This window comes from Theobroma umbraticum, unplaced genomic scaffold (assembly GCF_002168275.2).
Source record: "Theobroma umbraticum cultivar Fairchild unplaced genomic scaffold, ASM216827v3 scaffold_86.0, whole genome shotgun sequence".
Taxonomy (NCBI): Eukaryota; Viridiplantae; Streptophyta; class Magnoliopsida; order Malvales; family Malvaceae; genus Theobroma; species Theobroma umbraticum.
This window is the reverse complement of record NW_018397263.1, coordinates 957362-978685: the sequence shown is the minus strand read 5'-3', so window position 1 is coordinate 978685 and position 21324 is coordinate 957362. Positions and strand designations below refer to the sequence as shown.

General features: G+C 35.9%; 3 protein-coding genes across 4 annotated transcripts; 2 read left to right on the top strand and 1 right to left on the bottom strand.

Annotated features, from left to right (window-relative positions):
* Window positions 1-2023: 2023 nt before the first annotated feature.
* On the bottom strand, window positions 2024-4838 carry MYB1 (myb domain protein 1). The gene is made up of 2 exons (XM_021433741.2): window positions 4430-4838; window positions 2024-3644 (listed from the first exon to the last, which is right to left on the bottom strand). The coding sequence occupies exons 1-2, from the start codon at window positions 4761-4763 to the stop codon at window positions 2767-2769; spliced, it is 1212 nt and encodes a 403-aa protein (XP_021289416.1). The 5' UTR covers window positions 4764-4838; the 3' UTR covers window positions 2024-2766.
* A 5592-nt stretch (window positions 4839-10430) lies between these two features.
* LOC110420126 (laccase-7-like) lies at window positions 10431-13810 on the top strand. The gene is made up of 6 exons (XM_021433310.2): window positions 10431-10592; window positions 11059-11210; window positions 11578-11822; window positions 11928-12056; window positions 12142-13098; window positions 13422-13810. The coding sequence occupies exons 1-6, from the start codon at window positions 10500-10502 to the stop codon at window positions 13550-13552; spliced, it is 1707 nt and encodes a 568-aa protein (XP_021288985.1). The 5' UTR covers window positions 10431-10499; the 3' UTR covers window positions 13553-13810.
* A 3403-nt stretch (window positions 13811-17213) lies between these two features.
* Window positions 17214-20459, top strand: LOC110420127 (laccase-7-like). Of its 2 annotated transcripts, none has more exons than XM_021433313.1 (6): window positions 17214-17262; window positions 17610-17761; window positions 18381-18625; window positions 18796-18924; window positions 19007-19963; window positions 20049-20459. In XM_021433313.1, the coding sequence occupies exons 3-6, from the start codon at window positions 18427-18429 to the stop codon at window positions 20177-20179; spliced, it is 1416 nt and encodes a 471-aa protein (XP_021288988.1). In that variant the 5' UTR covers window positions 17214-17262; window positions 17610-17761; window positions 18381-18426; the 3' UTR covers window positions 20180-20459. The 2 variants fall into 2 exon arrangements, with proteins under 2 accessions (XP_021288988.1, XP_021288987.1); XM_021433312.1 differs by lacking the exon at window positions 17214-17262 and adding an exon at window positions 17269-17445.
* The last annotated feature ends 865 nt before the right edge of the window (window positions 20460-21324 follow it).

Here is a 21324-nt window from a genome sequence, read left to right as displayed (position 1 = left end):
ATATATATATTTTTAATTAATATTAATTAATTATGAAAGGATTGAGAATCCGTTTTAAATGGACCGCTGCCTGCTATGGATCCAAGGCCGCATGTTTCTTTGCCATATAAAGCAAATTGCTCACTACCACATTGCTACTACTTTACCCTTTGGGTATCATTAATACTTCCAATTAATGCTGTTAAATTCTACCACTAGTTAAAAATAATCATAACCCTTGAAGAAGAATCCAAGAATGAATTAATAATCGATCGAAATAATTAAATAAATAGTGACTCTTAAATTATTAAAATCGAATTCGAATTCAATTTGTATGAAAAATTTAGTAGTAGTTTGAAGGCTAAAGCCAACTCCAACTCCATAATAATGGAGTAATGTCTTTGGAAATATGTTTGGCAGCTCCATTATGAAGCTAAAGTAGGTTGTAAAGAAGCTTGTCATTTGTCATCGAGGAACTATAAATAGATAAGCATGGAAATTGTTTGCAACCAACAACCCCAAATGAACAAAGGAAAAACCGTTTTGGATCGCTTTCACATGGCAAAGGTGGAACCCATCCTACTTCCTCAGATTCCCAATCTCCCATCAAGGAGCAGAGAGGGAGGAGCAAGTGAACCTGTGGTGATGGGGCTGGTAAGCACCGTTTTTGTTGAATCTTCCCTGATATTTCCCTTTTTATCTTTCTCTTCTTTTCAAGAAAAAAGGTTTCTCTGAGCTGTTGATAGAAGACAAGCCTCTAACTTGGGATCAAATGCAATGTTCTCTCTTATCTTTAAAACTTTTTAATTTAATAGGAGCATATTTTGATTTGTAGAATAAAATTGATATTTTATAAAAATAGAATAGAGTAGAAATAATTATTATATATATATTATAATTTAATTAATATAATTCTGTTACAATATAATATGATTACGATATTATTACAAGAATAGTTTTGTTTTCAAGAAAAGTTTCTGAACTGTTGAAAGAAGACAAGCCTCTGACTTGGGATCAATCTTAACAATTGATGCAGAGTTTTTTCGTATACTTAAAAAGCTTAGTGCACTCAATTTTAATCAAAATAAAACTCCTTAATTCAATAAAGAGACATTTAATGTGTGAAATGAAATAAAAGAAATATAGAATGAATATTCTGTAAGAATAACATAAAATAAAAAAAACTATTATGTACAAAAAAAATTAATAAATGAAGAGTTGTTTCTTATATTTAAAGCTCGATCATCTTGTACAAGTTGAGAGCAAATCTTACGTATTTCTGCCAGTATGAACATTACTTTGTTTTGGGCTATCAATTGGCAGTAAAATAAACTTGAAGATAAGAGGATGACTTGAATGTTATCATTGCTTCTCTAATCTCTTATTATTATTTTTTTTAAGTTTTCTTGTTGCGTTTCGGTTCAGACTCAACAGAGTGCGTAATCCAATCAAGCCTATGGGGTCCTACTTGGGGTTTGTTTACCAAATATGATATCTTCAGATTGGTACTTTTCTATGTGAAATTTCCAGGGTCTCTGCCCAAAGATAACGTTCAAGTCATCCTGGTTAAACACGCCAACACACAATACACTAAAAAGAAAAAGAAAAAAAGAAAGATCCATTCGGTGTGTAAAGTTGAATCTTTCTATTCATAAACCAACAGAATTGGCACGAAAATGGGACTGATGGGAATTCAGAGCTAGGTAGGTACCACAGTCTGATATGTGTCTCTTTCAGGATTTGTATCCAGGAGAAAGAGTAAAAGCAGTTTTTCTTTCTTTGTAGAACCTCGGGAGAAAGGGTTTTAGGATCACTGAAACCTGAAAAGGATACATCAGCATGTTTCCGTCACAAGCCTTGGGCACTCATTATTTGTGAGACCAGATGTCTTCCACTTTCTATCAGCACCATCAACGGCTTTCAGGCTTTCACTCTGGTTTGCTAGCAAAAGAAAAGAAGGATAATAGCCCTGATTATCTGCCTGAATCTAATAGAACTAAATATCAAGGAAGCTGCCATTCTACTCCTGAATCAAATACACCAAACCTACATTAAGCCTTTTTTCCACGTTACTCTTTGGCATCAATGCCATTCAAGCACTAAACACGACCAATTCATCCAGGTACCAACTTCTTATCCCATGTTCTCTTTAACTTTCCCTACTAGGCTACGCTCTACCATAGGCCATACCTTTCCCACTAGCTATTCAGCCAATCATGAGTGTAACAAGATATTTCTCCTTTACAGGCAAATGCCAGTACTCTGTATTGTTAAAATCATCCCTTATATCGGTCAATTTGGATACTGGGGAAGACATTCTTGAGCCCAACAAAGTTAGTGAAAACTTCAATATAAACGAGAACAAATACATACACAACAAAAAAGACGAAGAATAGTAATCAGAATGTAAATCAATGTTTCCAAACTTTGTCATCAATTCAAGCTGGTACAGGGATGTTAACAGGTTATTTTGGTTTTTGTAAAATGAACATGTAAACAAGCTCCCCGGTAGCAAATTTATCAACCACTATGACCATTTAAGCATATAGGTCAACCATTGCAATGACCATGAAATAATCAAGCCTTTCTTGTAGTTCAGTACCATATGGCGTTTACTTCAAACACAGAAGAAACCAGGATCTCATTCCTGCATCAACCCCCAAGCTAATTCAGAGCTATTGTAAAGCCTCAACTACCACTCTTGATCATTTTCTGACCGCCTCTAGACATTAATACATACCAAGGTCAAGGTGATGTCTCAACCTGGAAGTACCATTGCCTCCAATTCTATGTTGACAGCAGGTTAGTCATTCTGCCCGTTAACTTGTTGTTTCTCTCTTCAATATGGAAACGATCACTCATTCTGGGCTTTTCAAAATGTCCTGTGTACACTTGAGATCTATGAGATGTTGTACCACCAGCTGCATCATCCATTGGTCTGACACTGTTATTTTCTAATCCACTTTTCAGCCAAGCAAGGTTACTTATATCAGAGGCTATTGCAGCCAATTCATAATTTGGAAAAGATGGGGGTTCTGAGAATTCCACAAACTCTGGCCCCAGCAAAGAGTTAGTATTTCCATTTCTAACATTTTGAGTCCCACAACAGCCAAGACCACATTGTAGAGGCACTATACCTTCCTTGTAAACTCCTTCATGCAATTTGCAGATCCCAACATCAGGCTTTGATGTTTGAATTAGAGGCCCTTGCATTAGAACAGGCCTTGAACAGGGCGAAACAAATTCTGGTCTATCCACATGATTATAAACATTAAATGCACTCACACGGGCTACAGGACGGAAAAGAGTAGGTGGTTCAATTGATTCATGACTAGATTGAATCCCTGTCAGTGATTTGCCCTTTAATTGAGTATCTAACTTTTCCAAAGAGCTTACATCTTTTCCTTCCGTAGATCTGAATGAACTGTCCTCCGCACAAGACAGAGTTTCTTCAGATGAAGCCTTGGTTTTGTCCAAGCTAGCATCTTCCGCCATATGTTCAGATTCTGATTTTATTCTACCAAGCTCCATGCACCGACGCCGCAATGTGGAATTCCAGTGATTTTTAATAGCATTGTCTGTTCTTCCAGGTAGAAGCCTTGCAATCACTGCCCATTTGTTCCCATGTACTGCATGTGCTGAAATTATCATCTGATCCTCCTCATCTGCATCCAACATGGTTATTAGCTCAGTTTTATCAGAAAGCACTAAATAAATCACTTAATGCACATTTTCCATTCTTGTAAGTAAGCCTAAATGCACTGACCGACTGTACAAACGCATAATTATGCGTACATCAGCCAAAAACGCTGATGAAGTGAAAGTTACAAGCTAATACTGGCTACTCTGCCCGGAACTTTAAGTATATGGATACGAGCACAATATGCTTAGAGTTAAAGATTATACAATATTATTTCTGCTCGAATGCCAACCATATGATATGAAGAAAAATTTTCCCCTTCTTGTTACTTTCTTATAACTTTATAAGCAATGACACTTCCCTAATCACAACCAGTTTCTCTAACGCTTGCCAAAATTACTCCCATTTCTTAACCACTCGACTCCTGCTCAATTTCTTCAAGGAACAGGTGAATCAATAGCAAAAGCTGGCTACTTGATTTTCACTTTCCACACTACTATCTCTGTTTCTCTCACACATGTCCCTAAAATTCCCAAAAAAAAGAAAAAAAGAGTTCAGCATTGTTGTCGTGTTGAACTACTGGGGAATCCATATCCTTGTTCACTCAAAGCACAGTACAATTAGAACAAGACCAAAACTGAAATTTTGAACAAACATGGTACTCTAAACTTCAAATTATTACATAAATCTAACATGCAAAGATAATCCAAGCAACTCCCAAAAATTAAACCAAAAAAGAAAAAAAAAGGAAAGATAGATAACCACATTGACAGATCAATCAAAATTTTAACAAAGATGTAGACTTTGTACCAGTAAACGGCTTGCGCTTAACGGCAGGGTCAAGCTGATTAAACCAACGAAGCCGACACGACTTGCCAGAACGACCGGCGATTCCTCGGGCAATCAAGCTCCAATTTCTCGCCCCGAACTTGCTCACCAGGTCACTCAGTATCGCATCTTCCTCGGGCGACCACGGTCCCTTCACTCGCTCCTTCCGCGTTCGCCCTCCGATCGCCGAACCGCCACGGCTTCCCCCATCGCCTCCTCCTTCAGCGGCTTCGCCACCTTCTAGGGCCGATGGGACGTTGATCTCGTTAACGGTCGCGTCGTTCCCGTTTTCAACGACTTCCATTTCCGTTTCCATCAGTGTGAGTGTGATGACAGTCTCTCCAGTACCCGACTTAACGGCAAAGAGTGTGTTTTACGTGAGGAACCAAGACAGGCCACTTCAATTTGGGAATCGTTCCTGTTTTGACGGTTTTATCCTCTCAGTTTTCTTCTCTTGACGGATTTGTCCTCCCTTTAAATTACTATTAAACCAGGCAATTATTTTTAAGTTTTTACTGATCAGGAGCACAAAGTAAAAATAAATAAAATAAATATTTAGTTTGACATTTTTCTATTTCAATTTAATAATTAAAAATTTCTTTTCCTGAAGATAAACAGCGAGGGCAGTTTTGTACTTTCAGCTTTGATCCTATTCCGACAATGCTTAAACAAAGTTTACCCTAGAGTTGACCGGCGACTACGGTTTAGATTGGCTTGAAATCTGTTTCTGTCTAAGTCTCAGCCGAGACGTCAGTGTTCACTTCAATGTGTTGTAACTTTTGCAACCTTGGCTGATTTATTTTTCATTTTTTTAAAAAATAAGAAATTAAAAATAATAAAAATATGAATCAAATGAAATTTTAATGTAAATTCGATTTAAATTACGTTACGCAATCACATTAAATCTAAAATATTTTATCCGCATCCATAGAAAAAAACTTTTTTAACTTTTTTTAATTTCTAATAATTAAAAATAATTTTTACAATACCGTGCCGTGTAACGAGTTGATGATAACTCTACTTTCCTTTAAAATATGAAACATAATTTTAATCAAATTGACAGTATCAAATATAAAGAATGGCATTTCCTTCAATCACATTCTAGGAAAAAGCTAGCTGTCTTGCAATAATTTTTGCCATATGATTATGTTCATGATCATAAGCTTTGGATTTTTTTATAATTTCTGCCTCAATCAGGTGAATGAAAATACTCAAAAGAGAATCAAAATCAAACTGACAATGAACACACAAAGTGTAAATGGCCGGAATTTGGGCCAGTGAGTCTAAGCCCATCTAACTTGAGTTACTTGAAAGAAGGATTAAAATTTCCTGACAAATTAATTTATTTTGTCAGAATTCCGTCGATAATTCATCTCAATCCGTTCATAATGGTATCCTATTTCCCATAAAAGCCTGGTTCATCTTGATTGAATTTCAGCTTTTGAGATGAAGATCCAGGGTCTTTCCTTATACTTACAACTTCCTGATCTAATATTCCTGAATCCATCCAAGTTAGCTAGTACTTGTCACTATGCAACAATATATTTTTCTGAAAATTGCTTCTCAACATCCCAACTCTGGGTATTCAATCATATAAGTTTCCAGGCTCTAGCTAGTGGCCTGAGGAGAGCATGTATTCAGGCCAGAATATAGAAATTCCAGGGTTTTGATTCGATTGTTCCAGGAATGTTTAGCTCGGATACAGGTTTCATTTGTTTTCTTCCACTTGGAATGTTAATTATTTGCTTCTGGGGCCTGCGTCACTGGTTGACTAATTTGGTTTGTTCATTCATTTGTTTACAGAAAAAAAAAAAAACCAAAACCAAGTCTAAGAACAAATAACATGGTGTTGATTTTACCATTTCAAACCATTTTTTCTTTTAAAATTTAAACAATTTGGATATTCTTTTGATTTGCACGCATCATCTTTGTATAGAACTATATTAATTTTTCTGTATCGTTTTAATTTCATTGAATATGTTGAACCTTTTCAACTGATTATGAAAAATTAACCTAAAGAAGTATTTGAACTTTCTACCATTAGAAATATGACAGCCAATGAGAGAGAAAGGATTCTCTTTTTCAACTCTTTGTGAGAGATGTCTAACCACTTGCAACTTATCAATTAAAACTTTGGACTGAAATATAAAGAAAGACTTAATCAAAATTAGCTCTTCTTCTTTTTTTTTTTTGGGTTTTGTTTCCCTCCTAAAATGACCTGTATATTACCAAACCTTGATCCATGCACCACCCACAAAATGTTAATTAAATAGAAGAAAATGACCAAAATTATTTGTTTAAAAATTGACTTACCTGGCTAGCTAGCTACTAATGTATTTGTTTAATACATTTTTCATATGTTAAAAACAAACAAATGAAGAATAGGACCAGTTCAAGTCATATATTTTTTTCTCATTACTCTTTAGATCAAGTCATTTTGATGAAATTTGTACTTCCTACTCGGTTAATTACTCAGCTATCTTTTAATATAGTCAAAAAGTCTTAAAACTTTTAATTTGTATTTAACAAATCTTTAATTTTAATGAAGTATCAATTACCATCAAACTCAATAGTAGTTAATTTTTTCTATTTACGTAGCATATGATGTAGTCGTGTTATCCATTTTGCATCGATTGTCATGTGGTTACATTAGTTGTTATATGGACAAAAAAAATACTAATTGACATTAAATTTGACGATTGTTAATTTATCATTTATATGTGTACAAATCAAAAGATAAAAGACTTCTTAAGATATCATAAAATGCATAAGTACCCATAATTGAAGAACTTATTTAATACTTAAACCCCCCCAAAAAAAATCAACTCAATCAATATCTGATGTTATAACTTGTTTGGAGAAACCCCATTAAGCCTCATGCACAAATTATATAGGTTAAACGGCTTACCAAATTCTAAGTAGATATATTTTAATTGATGAAAATCTTTGCTGTATTTGATCAACTATCAATTCAAGACCATGTCCAGCTGGGTGCTGCAGCAATGAAAAGAGAGGACCAAGTTGAATAACTTGATGTTAATGACGGGACAAGAAAGTTGTTCCAACAGCTAAATTAAGCTTTGAGCCCAAACAACTAGACTGCGTTTGCTTCTAGTTCAAGCCATAGTGTAGCCATAGTATAGGTAATTGCTCATTTGTTTTCCCTGCCTAGGATCACAACTGATTTTAGGCTCTTTGCTCTTTGATATTAGATCAAACTTATCAGATTCAAGGCAAAATAACGCGTGGGATTGAAGCCAAATGAAGATTATAGTAATTTTACTAATTTTTTACATCATACCAAAAATGGAAAAGAAAGAACAGGTGCATACATTGCTTGTTAGGGAGATGAGTGAAAAAAAAAAATGTTAAATCGGGCTGATTAAGGGATCTTTGTATTAATATATCAAGATAGGATGAGTTATGCTGCATTCAAAAGTTAGAGATTTAATTATAGACATAATTATTTATAAATATTTGTCATAATACATACATATTTAATCTAACACTTCTATTTATATTTTTGTTTAAAGTCAATACAAAGAAATTTAGTCTGAATTATATTTTCTTAGCAACAAGCTTCAGATATTGGGGAAACTTAATAGAAGCTTTGACTCTCTAAGGTTGATGGTCGAGGGGAGGCATATCTTTGATCCCAAGGCAAGTGACCAAACCCTCATCTATCTAGAAAACATTTTAGTCAACACTGCTGCGACCTAACACATAACCAACAAGGCAATCCCAAAACGTTTCCTACAAATCACATGAAATATTTGCCAAAAGCAAAACAGAAATCAGATGGTTTGGGACTTTTAGGAGGCTTTAGATAACAGTTTTGAAGAAGACTTGGGGCTTCAGACTCATTAAAAATAATGTTGGACTTACCTAATTCCTGATGTATCCTTCCCCAGAAGAATTTTAATTTCTTCTCTTCAAAACGGTCAAAGCCAAAATCTTGAGCTATGATTGGCTCGAAGTCGTGGAGATAAACCTTGGGTCTATTTGAGTCATGCTTATCGTCCAAGCATTCCAGTTTTGTCTTCAATTATCACTATATTTGAATCCATCAAAGAACACTTTACAAGTTTAATTACATTCATATAATCAATCTAAATTTTTAAGATGTTTAAAGTTAAAAGAAAGATCGAAGAATCGAATGTATAACCAATGGTAAGAGAAAGTAAATCGTTTAAACTTTTATACTAAGATTTTGAATTGTTCTATGTGACTGAAGATGTCGTGATTAGTATCACAAACATTTAGCAAACTTAGACATACTTTTCTTTGGATACATAGTAGGTGGCATTAAATATTAATTAATGGTGAAGATTGAGGAACGCGTTTTAACTGAGGGCCTGTTGGACTTAATCCTTTAAACCATTTCTTAAACTCTTCATCCTTTTACTTGGCCAAATACAGAAAATTATGATCAGTGAAAGTTTCAAAGAAAAGGGTTAGTTGGGATCTGCTTCATGAACAAGGAGCATGATGCTATCCTCCCATTGATAAACCATTTATTACCCTCAACAAATCTATCCATATAGATGCAAAGACTATCGAAATACAAGCTGCAACTATTAAAAGTATATATAATTAGGCGTACGATATAAGGTAGATGACTTCAATCTTTACCAATATCTAATCCCACATATTAAAGGGGACAGCTACATATATTCGGTAGAAAGAAAAATAACTAACTACAAGATTTGCTTGATTCAATGGGTGAGATTATTAACTATATTCGACCAAATTAAGAAGTTAAAGCACACTGTTATTGATTGTTACAACTTTTTGTTGAGATCTATTAATTTGATGATTTCTGTAATCGAAATGATGATCTTTTTATTTAAATTTGAAACATATGATTATAAGAAGTTAAAGGTTATAGATTGTCACAATTTTTTATCGAGATCCATTAATTTGATGATTTCCATATCGAAATATTAATTCTTTTGTTTGGGTTTGAATTATATGATTATAAGAAGTTAAAGCACACTGCTACTGATTGTACTGATGTTTTGTCAAAATTCATTAATTTGATAGATTTCATACTTAAAATGGTGATCTTTTTAATTAAGTTTGAAACATATGATTAATTGAACTTAATGCTTTTATATTAAGTAATCAATCAATAAAGTAGAACACCCTTTTGAATCATAACATAATTAAAGCATAATTAGGTATAAGTTAATGTTAAGGAATCTCATATCGGATATATAAAATAAGAGTTCGAAATTGATAAATATAGACATTACGTATTTCAATTGATTAACGTTTTAAGTAGGGAATAATTATCCCGTGACAATACTAATTCCTAGCTATGCCCTATGCATGTTCCTTCTTATGCCATCAAAGTTTAATCATTCACATATTTGTAGTTCACGGCATTTAGAGCCTGAACTAGCCATGGCCGGTCTAGCCTGAGAATGGCAAAAAACCCAGCCCTATAGGTGTTGACCAATTGCCCAACAGCTCTTCGATGTTCAAATTTAGGGCATTCGACTTCAATTTTTGCACTGTAAATAGATTTCTTGACGGAACAGCCAGCTGACTTTTACAAACCTTCAAGACCTAGATTACCCCAAAGGAAAATTCGACTTAGGCACTGATTGAAAAAGGAAGGAAGGGATCCTTTGACTACATAGGGCATTAAGGGTCCTAATCAGAACTGATATTATCAAATTCAAAGGGACTTCTTTTTTTTTTTTTTTGGTGTGTGGCTTGAACAACCAAGATTCTATCATATACGACTTCTACTCTTTTGTTTTAATATGAAAATTTGATAGCCAAACGTAATCCCCCTAGATAACGAGGGTTCGACTAACTCATTGATGGTTGGCAATACAATATTTTAAAAGGCAGAAAATATTTTCCAACCCCTTTTGGCTAGGTTGTTACGCAATTGTTGTATGCCAAATGACGCAGTTTCCACGAGGAACACTTCCCACACATTCTAATATAAATACAAGCTCCATTCGCTGCAAAGCATTCTGATATCTATCTATCTCCCTCTCGCTTTCTTCTCTTCTTTCTTGGCTCGAGTCCTTTCGAAATGGGGCGCCCTGCTTTCTTGTTTGCTTGCGCCTTGCTTCTTCTGGCTGCTTCGACAGCTTCGGCCTCAAAAATTGTGGAGCACACATTCTATGTAATCTACTTACAGAGCTTTAGCAATATTCCTATTTTCATTCCTTTTCATTGATTAAATTAACCTCTCCTTTACACTCCAGAGGGGGTAAGATTTTTTGCATTACAACTCAAGCGAGTCCATGCACAGAGACAAGGGTCTTAGAGCCTTATGATCCTCTTACTCTTAGTGGCAAACCTGCCATTGCATTCATTGTCTTACCAGTCACACCATGCACGTTATAAATACCCTTTACATTCTTTTAATGAGATCTACCCTCTTTGATTAGCTTTGAAACCATTTCTATTAGCCACCCTAATTAGCTACATAGTTCAGTCATTAATGGCGGGTTTATTGCTCAACTATAGCAGCAACCTGTAAAATTCAAACATTTCCTGGACTGTAGCTTTGAATGATATCTACCCTCTTTTTCTTTATTCTACATAGATATGCTCCTAACATAATTTATTATTTTAATTCGTTGCAGGTGCAAAATTTGACTGTCGATAGGCTATGCAACCGGCGAGTGATTAATGCTGTAAATGGTAGCCTGCCCGGCCCAACAGTCCGCGTCCGAGAGGGTGACACACTCGTTGTTCATGTCTTTAACAAGTCACCTTACAACATGACTATTCACTGGTAAATAAATCCCCGTGAAATTTGACTTTGTCAAAGAAACCTTAAGCATTTAACAAATTAAAATCTTCCTCTTTCCTGCTAGTCGTTAGCTGTGATCTATCCTCACCTTGCTTGTTCATTTGTGTAATTGTTATTGACTTATTCTTCAAAAAAGAAAATTCTCGCTATGTAGCCACGAAGAAGTCGAGTATATATATTTGGTGTGCATGTACATAAAATCCCATGCCATCCACGTTAATTAATACAGAATTGATCAACTCCAACGACCACATAGATATATTACTCTTAATTCATAACCTTCTGTTTTAAATTTGCAATTTCAATGGCTAACGGTTATGTTTGCTGGGCTTAATGATCGGTTGTGCAGGCATGGAGTGTTTCAGATCCTGAGTGCCTGGGCAGATGGACCTAGCATGGTCACTCAATGTCCAATTCTCCCCGGAAGTAAATACACCTACAAATTCAAAATCAGTAAACAGGAGGGAACCCTCTGGTGGCATGCTCATGTCTCGTGGCTTCGTGCCACCGTCCACGGTGCACTCATCATCCGTCCTAGAGCCGGCAGCTCTTACCCTTTCCCTAAGCCATACAAGGAAGTTCCCATCTTATTAGGTTGTTAAAAGCTTAACCACTCATCTTAATAGAAGCTATATATTATCAATGCATCAAATATAAAGCCTATTCAAAAACCCAATGACGAAAATAATGACATTGCAGGTGAGTGGTGGAATGCGAATGTGGTTGATGTGGAGAACCAAGCACTTGCCACCGGTGCTGCTCCTAACATTTCTGATGCTTACACGATAAATGGATGGCCTGGTGATCTCTACCCATGTTCTCAAAATCGTAAGTGAAATTAATGTCTGACATTCTCGTAAACTAATTCTTAATATATGTTAATTAATGCTTAATTGTATGGTTTCCGCATCAGAAATGTACAAACTTAAGGTGGAGCAGGGAAAGACCTATCTCTTGCGCATCATCAATGCTGCACTCAATAACCAGCTCTTCTACAAGATAGCCAATCATAAGATGACAGTTGTAGCCATTGACGCCAGCTACACCAAGCCTTACGTCACTGACGTGGTGGTCGCCGCCCCTGGCCAGACACTGGACGTTTTGCTAACCGCCGATCAGCCGGTTGGGTCGTATTACATGGCCGCTAGAGCATATGCAAGTGCAGCTGGTGTACCGTTTGATAATACTACCACAAGGGGCGTCGTTGTGTATGATGGTGCACCGTCATCCGCAACGCCTCTAATGCCAGCCCTTCCGGCGTTCAATGACACGCCCACGGCTCACAAGTTTTACTCTAACATCACCTCATTGATAGGTGGACCCCATTGGGTCCCGGTCCCACGTACGGTGGACTATAAGATGTTCGTCACCATTGGGTTGGGGCTCGAAGTCTGCCCAGCGAACACAACTTGCCAGGGTCCAATCAATGGGACAAAGCTCTCTGCCAGCATGAACAACGAATCCTTCGTGTTACCTACCAGCTTGTCTATGTTGCAAGCCTTTTTCTTCAACGTCGGTGGAGTTTACACCACTGATTTCCCTGCCAAGCCCCCGATTCAATTCGACTACACCAACTCAAGCGTCAACAACAACCTGCCGCTGCTCTTTGCTCCAAAAGGTACCAAGGTCACCAAGCTTAAGTTCAACTCGACTGTGGAGATAATCTTGCAGAACACAGCTATCCTTGGAATAGAGAATCACCCCATGCACATCCATGGCTTTGACTTTCACGTATTGGCACAAGGGTTTGGAAACTATAACCCCGCCGAGGATAGAAAGAAGCTCAATTTTTTCAACCCACAGATGCGCAACACCATTGGCGTGCCAGTTGGAGGATGGGCTGTCATCAGATTCAGAGCTAATAATCCAGGTTAACTTTCTATTACTCAACTATTTCATAAGTTAGATAGTCAAATTTTGCTAAATAATTTCAACCTGGTAATAAGAAATGCAGAGTTCATGTGAGCTTGAGAGGGAAAGGGAACAATTCCAGATCCTCTTTGACTTCTTACTGATTCTGACATATCTGGTTTAGACAAGTATTTGAGTTCCTTTCTCTAGGGCGGCGGATGGGTTATCTTTAAATTGCTAGTTGTAGGTTAACAATGGAGATGAAAGCGATAGTCCAACAGATCCTTCTTTGAAAAGCTCAAGCATTGAAAGATTGAAACTTAATCTTGTCAACTGTAACAGGTGTATGGTTAATGCATTGCCACTTAGACGCGCACTTGCCATTGGGCCTGGCCACCGCCTTCGTGGTTGAGAACGGACCAACCCCGGACACAACCTTGCCTCCACCACCGGCTGATCTACCTCAATGCTAGAAATAGTTGGATTAATGAAAAAAGTTCGTTCAATTTGATGATAATATCTTTTATTCTTGGTGTTTTTTAATATCTTTTTTAATGTAAGTTTGGGTTTCACTTTCATTGTTTCAAGGCAAGATATAATAATTGTCAGTCTACATTCATTAACCTATCCTTGTCAAACGTCAAACCTCTATTGTTGTGAGGTTCATATTCTTTGGTATGTAATAAAATTGATCCTTAACATATCATTTTCTACTGTTTTTTTTCCTTTTATTATTAGCATGTTGTTCTTTTTTCTTTTTCAATTTCTTTTCTTCCTTTATTTTTTCAATTTTTTTAAAAAATATATTTCATACATAAAAATTAAATAATAATTATATAAATATGGATTCGAATTTACTGTTATGAATTCAATTGCAGATTCGATACACTAATACGCCTCCTAAATAACTCTCCCAGTTTGTCCTAATCTCCTCTTTCTTCTTCCATATTCCCCCTCTCCTCTCCCTCCTTTTCTTTTTCTTTTATTGCTGTTTAATTTTTTTTGCCCTTAGTCTAAAAAAAATTAAAAATATATCACGTATGAATAAATATTTTATTTATTTATTCATTTGGCTTTTTTTTTAATATTTTGAATTCTTTAAAAATTGTATGAATTTTATACTAACTCCTGTCTTTCTCATCTCAAAGAAGAAATGTGAATATTTTATTTATTTTTTTCCATTATTGTTTTCTAAGTCAGTGAGTAGTGAGTATTGAGTCCCCATCATAGAAACTTCAATAATAATTTAACAAATTATTCTTTTCTAAGCTGACTGGCTTGATCAAATTAATACTAGTGTAATATTTATCATTCAAATTAATTAATTAATGAAATGTTGTTTTGTGGTAAATTTAGGAAGGTGGGAACATTGAAATCCTGACTTTTAAGAGGTCAAAATAAACTCAAAAAAGAGTTAATTGTGGAAGAATATATTTCCCAATGTAAAACAAATGAAAGATTTCATTAAAGAAAGATTTATTAAAAAAGAATCCTACAAAATAGTTGTAGAATAAGACTGCATAAGAATAGATATAAACCCCTTTCTTTGTTGTCTTGCATATAATTAAAAAATAAAATATTTTTATTTTTTAAATTTTTATTAAAATTATATAAAAATTTATTAATTTTTGAAATAGACATTTCACTCTAAAAATACAAACATTATTAATTAAAATGATAAAAAAACTAAAATATTTCTTTTTTTATTAATCTTAAAAAAAATTATTATACTTTTAAAAATAAAAAATAAAAAAAGAAAGACGATGCTCCCAGGTCTCCAAGAAAAGGGTGCATAGGGCGTCGGTGCTCCTAAGAGAGGGGAGTACCTTTTTTTTTAATTAATAAAAAATAATAAAATTAGAAAATAATAAGTATAAAAATTAATCAAAAATAAGTATGAAATTATTAATAATTGATTAATGATTAAATTAATGTATTTAATAAAAAATATTTTTTTGAATGAGGTGTCTATTTTAAAAATTAATAAATTTTTATATAATTTTAATCAAAATTTAAAAAATAAAAATATTTTATCTTATAATAAAAACAAAATCAAAGCAATGTGATCGTAAAGAGATCAGATAGCAACTTAAGGTAGAATTTACACAATATTCCCAACACAAGAGGACAAGAGCTCAAGTTAAATGACAAAATCAGTACCACCAAAGCAAAAATCTGCTCCGTCGTTTACAACACATCATAACCAGCATCAAGCCCCCATACATTCATGTCAGACCCACTCAAATCAACCATCCGGAAGTACCATGTAGGCACAAGACAGAGATCTGCATATCCCAAGCACCATGGAGACGACCTCTTCCCCTGGCTCACGAAGAACACAGACCAAAACACACCATGCTCCCTATCAACATGAACAGCATTCCCAATAACAATTTCAAAAGTTTTACACATATGGGTCTCATGAATTAGCATTCCTATGAACATGAACAGCATTGAACTATCTTTATCTTTTCCTGATAATTCTCTTCTAGCTAGCACATGATCAATTGCAATCAATTGTCTGTAATCTTAGCAATGTGTTGGTGTTGCATAAAAAAGAAAGGTAGTTAATAGAATCAAGTTGTATGCAGAAAAAGAAAAGCATTGGACTAGACATAGGGGCTCTCTCTCCATTGACGAACCCTGACAAATTCTGGTATCGAAACAGTATTTTATTAAAAGGTTTGAGACAATTTGTTGGTTGGGTATGAATGTCAAGAATGTGGATGGAGATGCCGCGTGGACTTATTTTAAAGCACATATTGATGCCAAGTGCCATACGCAAAACATGTACAGAATCATTTGGCAACGACCTATCCATCCAAGCAAGCAACGTTAGCTGAAGCCGCTCTCCCATGGAGGTAAGTTTCATGATTCAGTCAATTACTGCAATTTGCCAGAAAGGCTTCCAGTTTACCATTTGGCGTACAAATTTCGAGACTTCGCAAAAGGACAAACGTTGGATGGAAGAATAGAAGAAACCATATTCGATCAGAACAAAATCTTTCTGGAAACCATTTTCAGTCATATGGTACATAGAAACAATCCAGAAGGAAACATTTAGAACCTAACTATAAATTAATAAGGAACAAACGAAAAGGAATCAGATCTTTGGAGCTTTTTCTAGGCACATAAGTACATGTGAAAAGACAGGAAGAATTATATTTATAAAGTTAATTAAGAATATTAAACATTGACAGACAGACAAAGGAGACAAAATTACAAAAATAAGTTAAAATTTCTAACTCTGAGAGACTCTGTTTTAGCTAACCCATTTGATTGGATGTTCATGATTGAAGGGCTATGCCTATCCTGCTAACATAAGGTCTTCCCTTCTACATTTTGGGTTTTTATTTTAATATCTCAAATTCTAAAAATTCTTATATATTGATCAAGTTGAAGCCATGAAGGTACATTAATTTGCTAATGCCTTAGAAAATTATTAAGGTAGTCAGGGAAAATTATTTATTTAAATCCTGAAAACAGTATTTAATTTCTAATCCCAAAGAGATGAGATTCGAGATGACGAAAGAAACGTATAAAAGTAGCAAAATCTTGACATATACTCCATGTCTTTGAATTATTTGTTATGTTAATTAAGGAATATGTTGAATGGGTCCATTCGGAAACAGCCTAATTATTAGAATGAAATTTTGTTGATAAGAAACTTTTCTTTGAAGGAAAACCGAAGAGGAGGAAGGCTTTTGTTAACTTGAGTGTTGACTTGATTCAAGCAAGAGGTAACCATTTTCAGACCTCAAACATAGCCCCATGAAATTACAAATATGAAGCAAAAGGAAGGGGACCATTTAGTTTGTACAGAAAGGATATTAGGTTTCCTTGAAAGAAATTCCAAATCCTGAAAGCCGTGAGAGGACCGAAAATGTATATTATATAAGTTCTGTATTTATTTATGTATATTTTGACAGTCAGATTTAACCTGTCAGATGACCAGGGCTCTGTTACTGAATACATTGCCTGTTCAACGTTCTAAGTAGAAAAATGTTTTCGACCCCTGTTTTCTATGCTGTTAAACAAATTCTATCGAATGATGTTGAGTCTCCTGTTTGTTTAGTACATTAAATTTTATCCTTCACTGTTGATTGCGTCACACAAAAAACAGAATCAAAGGGTTTTAAATTCGGGGGGGAAAAAGGAAACAACCCCAGATCCTCAAATATATGTAAGGGTTTCAAAAATTCTTTGCACTTCATTTCGTGCAAGACTGCAAAGCGTTCTCTTCTATATTTCTTTCCCTGTGCGCCCATTCTTCGAAATGGGTCGCCCTGTTTCCTTGCTGGTATGGGCTGTAGCTCTTTTATTTGCTTCAACAGCCTCAGCTGCAGTAGTGGAACAAACATTCTATGTACTAATCTCTGCCAGATTTCCAACCTGTTCTTTGTGATCATTCATTAATCGCAACTTCAATACTTATAACTCCATGCAGAGACAGACCCTGTCGTCGCTGCATTAACACCAGGATGAATTAGAAATGTTTTCTCACTTTTGATCTTTTGATTTCGTTTGCAGGTGCAAAACTTGACTGTTTCTCGATTGTGCAATCGTCAGGTGATTACTGCAGTCAATGGTAGCCTCCCAGGCCCTGAAATCCGTGTCCGAGAGGGTGACACACTGATTGTTCATGTCTTTAATAAGTCACCTTACGATTTGACTGTTCACTGGTTAGTCCTCAACCATCATCATGAAAACATGAAGTGAACAAAAATTTATTAGTTCTGATATTAACCAAAGCTTCCACGCCTTGCTCAAAAAAACGAAAAAAAAAAAAGATAAAGCTTCCACGCCTACCATGTTTCCATCATCAGCTTTCAACTCGTTCATATTAGTTTTGAGCAGTTGTTCTTGTCTTGGATTAGTCTGCAATGGTTGTATACTTCATATTTTTTATGATAATTTAAGACTCCAAAGTATGCTTCATTCAAGCCAAGTCAGTTCTTGATTTGTTAGTTCCAAAGGGGTTTTCACTTTCCTATTTGATAACAACAGCTCGCATATAGTACTATATACTGCTCAATTCTAACCACTATGTATACTCCGAACTATATATTCTCCTTTGTTTTAATTGTTTCTTTCGATAATGTTCCACGGATTTTTCATATTATCTTAGTGTGCTGTGTCCTAGACTTTTTAAACACTTCATTATTCATACGGATACAATATTTTAATATCGATACATGTGAGACATATCCAATACCTCTATCCCCACATAACATAAAACTGTTCATATACTTTTTACTGTTGCTAAGTGTATTTTGCTTGGAAAAACGAATTTCTGAACAGGCATGGAGTGTTTCAAAAACTGAGCTGCTGGGCTGATGGTCCTAACATGATCACCCAATGTCCAATACGCCCTGGAAACAAGTACACATACAACTTCAGAATCACCGGTCAAGAAGGAACACTCTGGTGGCATGCTCATGTCTCGTGGCTACGAGCCACTGTCTATGGCGCATTGGTTATTCGTCCCAGGTCAGGCCGCTCGTATCCATTCCCCAAGCCCCACAGGGAAGTCCCCATCTTGTTAGGTATAGTCAACCAATCCTTATCTCATGAAACACTCATTAAATTTATTGATTCCAAAAATATTAATTGATTCATTGCTTTGACATGAGGTGATGAATGTGCTAAAGGCACATCCTAACGAACAATGTGATTAATTTATAAATGGAAATTAAAATAATATTTGTGATTGCAGGCGAATGGTGGAATGCTAATGTCATTGATGTTGAGCGGCAGGCAGTTGCTACTGGGGTTGCTCCTAATCTTTCCGATGCTTACACCATTAATGGAAGGCCGGGCGATCTCTATCCCTGCTCTCAAAACCGTAAGTCATAATCAGTGTTTGATTACTCCAATCATCTAAGTTCTGATGGTATTATTTTTTCATGTTATGATTGTTCCATCAGATACGTACAAGCTCCGGGTGGAGACAGGGAAGACCTATCTCTTACGCATTGTTAACGCTGCACTCAACAACCAGCTCTTCTACAAGATAGCCAAACACAAACTGAGAGTTGTCGCTGTCGATGCCGCCTACACCAAACCCTACGTTACGGACGTTGTCGTTATAGCCCCTGGCCAGACGGTTGACGTTTTGCTAGCCGCGGATCAGCGTGTTGGGTCATTTTTCATGGCCGCTACACCATATGCTAGCGCAGCTGGTGTACAGTTTGATAATACCACCACGAGGGGCGTCGTCGTGTATGATGGTACACCGTCATCCGCAACGCCGGTAATGCCGGACCTTCCGGCGTTCAATGACACCCCCACGGCGCACAAGTTTTTCAGTAATTTAACAGGGTTGAAGGGTGGGCCTAACTGGGTCGAGGTCCCTCGAAAGGTGGACCACAAAATGTTTGTGACGATCGGACTGGGCCTCGAAGCCTGTCCAGCAAACACCACATGTCTGGGTCCAAATGGAGCAAGGCTCTCTGCCAGTATGAACAACCAATCCTTCGCGCTACCCACGACTGTGTCTATGCTGCAAGCCCTGTTTTCCAACTTGGGCGGGGTTTACACCACTGATTTCCCCGCCAAGCCCCCAATTCAATTTGACTACACAAACGCTACCAGCGTCGGCAACAACCCGACGCTGTTCTTTGCTCCAAAGGTAACCAAGGTGACGAAGCTGAAGTTCAACTCAACGGTGGAGATGATCTTGCAGAACACAGCTATCCTTGGAGTGGAGAATCATCCCATGCACATCCATGGCTTCAACTTTCACGTACTGGCGCAAGGATTCGGGAACTACAACCCTGCCACGGATAGGAAGAAGTTCAACCTCGTCGACCCGCAAATGCGTAACACCATTGGCGTTCCGGTTGGAGGATGGGCTGTCATCAGATTCACAGCCAATAATCCAGGTTCATTTCCTATTACCAATTCAACTAGATAGTCAATCTTTTCTTGATTTGTACTCTAAAATCTCTTCAATCTAATCCTATGTAGGTGTCTGGATCATGCACTGTCACTTGGACGTGCATTTGGGTTGGGGCCTGGCCACTGCTTTCGTGGTTGAAAACGGCCCAACTCCTGCGACAACTTTGCCCCCACCTCCGGCGGACCTACCAAAATGCTAGAAGTTTTCAGTTGCAGAAAAAACATGGCTGAAAGTTTCTCAAAATTAATACCGACCCACAATTGTTTTGTGTTCGTAAATGAATTTGGATTTGCTTCCATGGTTCCATTCCAACAGAAATTCTATTTCCAATAAAGGATATTCATTATACACTAGCCTGTTCTGGTCAAAACCAAACTGTATTTAGCTCAAATACCTCCATGGATATAGTACAAAATTATTCCCATGCTTGTTTGCTTTAATTTCCATTTTTCTTTCCATTGGATCTTTCTTCTTGTTCTTTCTCCCTATGTTTTGGTTCTTTCATTATACAATTCTAGTATTGTAAGTTCAAAAAAACCAAAAAATAAAAAAGAAACAAAAGGAATAATTCTTTTACAACAATATCACGAATTTTTGTTTATTTTAATTACTTTTGTAAGTTATATATTTTTTTGGTAAATGGTAATCATGTAGTTTGAAATTTTCTTTGTCTTCAAGAATCAACCATAAACCCTAATCAAATAAGTTAATAACCTTAAAATTTGCTAGAAACAGCCAAGCTATCTCCTTTGTCTACCAACAATGATGTCCTCTATAATTTCTTTTCTTTATTTTGATAAGTTAAAACCTTAAAATTTGATAGAGACAGCCAAACTATATACTTTGTCTATCAACAATAATGTTCTCTATGATTTTTTTTCTCGATTTGGATCTCCATCCTCTACTTAGATACATGGCTATAAACTATGTCAAATTATACAAAGAACACAAACCCTCAAACCCTTAATTCTAATAAAAAAAATTAAAAAGTCATCAAATTCAATGTTATTTGACCATTGATGTTGTACATCATATGTCACGTCCATTGTCATATTAGTCGCATTGTGATATAGTTCAACAATTTTTTTACAAATTAAGTATAATAATAATAATAATCATCATTAGATGGGCTTTATAATAATGTTGATCCTTTGTCAAATTGGGTGACGAATTGATGGTATAAATGCAGCAAAGGATCCTTACTTTAGAGGCTGACCATTTCTTTCAACTCTTGTTGGGCTTTGTAGAAGAAAACAACCTTTTGATACCCATTTATTGAATTCAGGAACAAAACTTAACCCACCTAGCTCAAGAATTAGTGAAAATTCAAAAGTAAGTGCCTAA

Bases quoted from the DNA above. Each gene is read 5' to 3' on its own strand.
- MYB1 (XM_021433741.2), bottom strand. From the start codon at position 4,763: ATGGAAACGGAAATGGAAGTCGTTGAAAACGGGAACGACGCGACCGTT. The intron at 3,645-4,429 runs GTACAAAGTCTA...TGTTGGATGCAG, and splicing joins TAAGCGCAAGCCGTTTACTG to ATGAGGAGGATCAGATGATA.
- LOC110420126 (XM_021433310.2), top strand. From the start codon at position 10,500: ATGGGGCGCCCTGCTTTCTTGTTTGCTTGCGCCTTGCTTCTTCTGGCT. The intron at 10,593-11,058 runs GTAATCTACTTA...AATTCGTTGCAG, and splicing joins TTGTGGAGCACACATTCTAT to GTGCAAAATTTGACTGTCGA. The intron at 13,099-13,421 runs GTTAACTTTCTA...CAACTGTAACAG, and splicing joins ATTCAGAGCTAATAATCCAG to GTGTATGGTTAATGCATTGC.
- LOC110420127 (XM_021433312.1), top strand. From the start codon at position 17,356: ATGGGTCGCCCTGTTTCCTTGCTGGTATGGGCTGTAGCTCTTTTATTT. The intron at 17,446-17,609 runs GTACTAATCTCT...TTTCGTTTGCAG, and splicing joins TAGTGGAACAAACATTCTAT to GTGCAAAACTTGACTGTTTC. The intron at 18,626-18,795 runs GTATAGTCAACC...TTGTGATTGCAG, and splicing joins GGAAGTCCCCATCTTGTTAG to GCGAATGGTGGAATGCTAAT.